The 3,634-nt window shown below is 51.3% G+C and overlaps 1 protein-coding gene across 1 annotated transcript; it reads right to left on the minus strand.

Moving 5' to 3' along the window:
* Positions 1-544: 544 nt before the first annotated feature.
* Positions 545-3,426, minus strand: LOC112275813 (ATP-dependent zinc metalloprotease FTSH, chloroplastic). The gene is made up of 3 exons (XM_024506474.3): positions 3,347-3,426; positions 1,740-3,175; positions 545-1,590 (listed from the first exon to the last, which is right to left on the minus strand). Exons 2-3 carry the CDS (start codon positions 3,087-3,089, stop codon positions 766-768), a joined length of 2,175 nt encoding a protein of 724 aa, XP_024362242.1. The 5' UTR covers positions 3,090-3,175; positions 3,347-3,426; the 3' UTR covers positions 545-765.
* Between the last annotated feature and the right edge of the window lie 208 nt (positions 3,427-3,634).

The raw sequence follows: 3,634 nt of genomic DNA on the forward strand, positions 1-3,634 counted from the left end.
CAGAAAGCAGATACTTTGAGAAATATTACTGCAACTAGACTTTGAATCCACACAAGATCTGAGAATCCTAAGACAAAATGAACTCCATTGTAAACTAAAAGAAGCAAAATGCTTCGCCAAAGACTTGGCTGCAGAATATTGCAGAACCAGGCAAAGGATGCAGATACACCTTCACTTTTATGAACTTCCCACCAGGACGAATCAAATTTATTGAACCGAATCGTGTGCATTTTATATTATAGCACATGAAGGGAAATTAGCATAACGTCCCAAAAGGTTTCGAATCTGATGTGTCGTCTGCAAAGAGCCTTGGTAAGTAAACAGCATGTCGTGTACAAGGAATGCAAGTAAAGAGGGATCTGGAGTTTACCTCAAATGGCAGGACAATTTCGACGCAAATGGGGTGATCGAAACCAGCACTCATAAGATATGACATCAATAACGTGTGTTACCTATGCAGAGAAATACCAAACTACGAAAAGCTCACCTTGCTACCCAAAATCTCGGTTCTCATTTCAACCATCCAGACCACGGACAAGAAAGATTGAAGGAATGCAACGTGTTACATAAGAAACGCCGCTTGCGACACGGCGAGATCAGTCAACAGTAGTGTACAGCAGATACGACATCCCCAGACAGCCAATCACCGTCTCTACAGATGCCATATACCTGAGCTTTGGACAATATTGAACAAATCCTCTCAACTCTCAGCTCTTTAGCATTCTCTACATTAATCTCTACATAAATAAGAGCAATCCAACGATTCTAATTCACATACAGCTCAGCCTGTCCATCAATGAACAAGTTGAGGAACTCCTCGCCGTCCACGGTCTCCTTCTCAAGTAATAAAGCCGCGAGCTTGTGCAGGATGTCGATGTGGGTCTCCATGATGGTCTTAGCACGCGTATAGGCAGTCTCGACCAACTCTCTTACTTCGGCATCGATAACATCTGCGGTGGCCATCGAATGGTCAGATTGTTGCCCGGCGGACTGACCCAAGAAGGGGTTGCCACCACCGCCGCCGAGTGAGAGTTGCCCAATCTTCTTGCTGAAGCCAAATCGCTCCACCATCTGACGAGCCACACGGGAAACTTGCATGAAATCGTTTGAAGCACCGGTGGTGACGTTCTCGGTACCGTAGATGAGCTCCTCGGCAATTCTTCCACCAAGAGCAACGGCCATCTGATTCTCCAGGTAGCTTCTGCTGTAGAGGCCGGATTCGAGCCTCTCTTCACTGGGAGCGAAGAAGGTTAATCCTCCAGCGCCTCCACGGGGAACAATGGAGATCTTGGCCACGGGGTCATACTCGGGCATCAAAGCACCAACCAGTGCATGTCCAGCCTCGTGATACGCGACCAATGTCCTCTTCTCTTCAGAGACAACAGCGTTCTTCTTCTCTGGACCAGCGATAATACGCTCCAACGCGTCGGCAATCTCATCTTTGCTGATCTCCTTCAACTCCCGCCTAGCTGCCAAGATAGCAGCTTCGTTCATCAAGTTTTGTAAGTCGGCACCGGTGAACCCTGGCGTCCTCCTTGCAATCTTCTCAAAGTCGACATCCTTGGCCAATGTCTTACCACGAGAGTGAACCTAAAGGGGAAGAGCAAAGACAATCTGGATTACTATTGAACACAAAAATGGTTTTCAACACGCTTTAAGGTCAACCATGCATCGTGACGAAAGGCAAGCAAAATTTGGTAAGAGGACCAGTACAACTGAGAAAAATCCAAGGGAAGTACCTGAAGAATCCTAACACGCCCTTGAACATCTGGCCTGTCGACGGTGACCTGCCTGTCAAATCGTCCGGGTCGGAGAAGAGCAGAGTCGAGCACATCGGGTCTGTTGGTGGCAGCCAACACTATGACACCACTGTTGCCACTGAAACCATCCATCTCTGTGAGCAGCTGGTTAATGGTCTGCTCTCGTTCGTCGTTTCCTCCTCCCATACCGGCACCTCTCTGCCTTCCAACGGCATCAATCTCATCGATGAAAACGATGCAAGGGGCCTTCGCTTTGGCCTTTTCGAACAAATCACGAACACGGGAAGCTCCCACACCAACAAAGAGTTCGACGAATTCGGAGGCTGCGCATGAGAAGAATGGGACACCAGCCTCTCCGGAAACAGCTCTTGCGAGCAAAGTCTTTCCTGTTCCAGGTGGGCCGACGAGCAGACATCCCTTGGGAATCTTAGCACCGAGGGCAGTGTATTTGTCGGGGTTCTTCAAGAAATCGACAACCTCTTGTAGTTCCAACTTGGCTTGATCAGCTCCGGCAACGTCAGCGAAGGTCACACCGGTATCGGGCACCTCCTGGAACTTCGATTTCGATCTGCCAAAGTCCATGGGTCCGCCCAAACCTCCAGGTCCACCTTGGCCGCCCTGAGCTCTCCTAAAGAGGAAGAACAGCCCACCGAAGGCCAATAGAGGGAAAAGCAAATTGCCCAAAACATTGATGTAGCTGTTGGTTGCCTCACCCTCCGACACAGAGATATCCACACCGTTCATGGCGAGAATGTCAACCAAGTCAGGGTCATTGGGCAAGGTCACGTTGGCCCGCTTGCCATCAATCGCTGTCAATTGCAGGGTGGTGCCATCCTTGGCAAACCTAACCCTCTCCACCTTTCCTCCCTTCACGGCATTCAAAAACTCACTGTATCGCCAGTTCGTGCCTTCGGGCAAGTCCGACACCTTCTTCGCAGCGACTGCGGGTGCCGCCTTGGCCGCGCCCACAAGCGCATTCTCTACGGGCTTGGTCTGAATCTGGGTAACCTCGCTCCCAGCTGGGGCGAATTGGAGAGGAGGCGTTACATCAGCAGCCACAGCAGGGCTACCAGCAAGAGCCAATACGAGCGACGCCATAGCGGCAGCGGGAATGCTGTTCACATCCTTGAGGGACGCTCTCGCCACGAGACTTCTCCTCTCCGCTGCGGCTAGCTCCACCGACGCAGGCGACCCCAACCGGTTACCCAATACCGACGACCGCAAAAACGCTTTCCCTACACGCTTAGAGCTCGACACCCCATTGCCAGCAGCACGACTCTTGCTAATCGCGCATGGCGGCAACGCTGTCAATCCGATCACCTGGGCCATCGCTACAAAACCCTCACAAATCCCTCAAACCCTTCGCTCCCGCACCCAGGAAAAGAAAAGATAAAGAAAAAAACACCTCCAAAATCCTGTACACAAACCCACCTCCCACAAAAACTTAAGCTCCCAATTCCCTACTAACAAACCATCACGGCATTCAACAACACCCAAAACTTACAAACCAACTGCAAATTGTTGGAATAAGTAAAAAAAATGACCAAACCAACAAAATTCGCGACTACCCAATACAGCAAACTTACAGTGTAGCGACACCCACGGGCCAACAAGGTGCGGTTGCATCCGATTTGAAGTGCGCGGGCTGGAAGCAATCCACGTTCCTGACGAACAAGCCACCGCTGAAGCGAGAGGGCGAAGGGATTTTGCGGTTGCAGGCCCCGATCGGGTGGCGATTCAAGCGTTGGGCCCCGCCTGTCCTATCCGATCCGATGGGGGCGGAGCCGCTGTGACCACGTATATGGTCCTAGCCCGTCCATTGGACGGCTCCCTCGCTGGGTCGCCGTCCGCCATTACCCCCCTGCCATCCTCCG

This window comes from Physcomitrium patens, chromosome 23 (genome assembly GCF_059467195.1).
Source record: "Physcomitrium patens ecotype Gransden chromosome 23, ASM5946719v1, whole genome shotgun sequence".
In the NCBI taxonomy this organism is placed as follows: Eukaryota; Viridiplantae; Streptophyta; class Bryopsida; order Funariales; family Funariaceae; genus Physcomitrium; species Physcomitrium patens.

Bases quoted from the DNA above. Each gene is read 5' to 3' on its own strand.
- LOC112275813 (XM_024506474.3), bottom strand. From the start codon at position 3,089: ATGGCCCAGGTGATCGGATTGACAGCGTTGCCGCCATGCGCGATTAGC. The intron at 1,591-1,739 runs GTACTTCCCTTG...CTTCCCCTTTAG, and splicing joins GGCGTGTTAGGATTCTTCAG to GTTCACTCTCGTGGTAAGAC.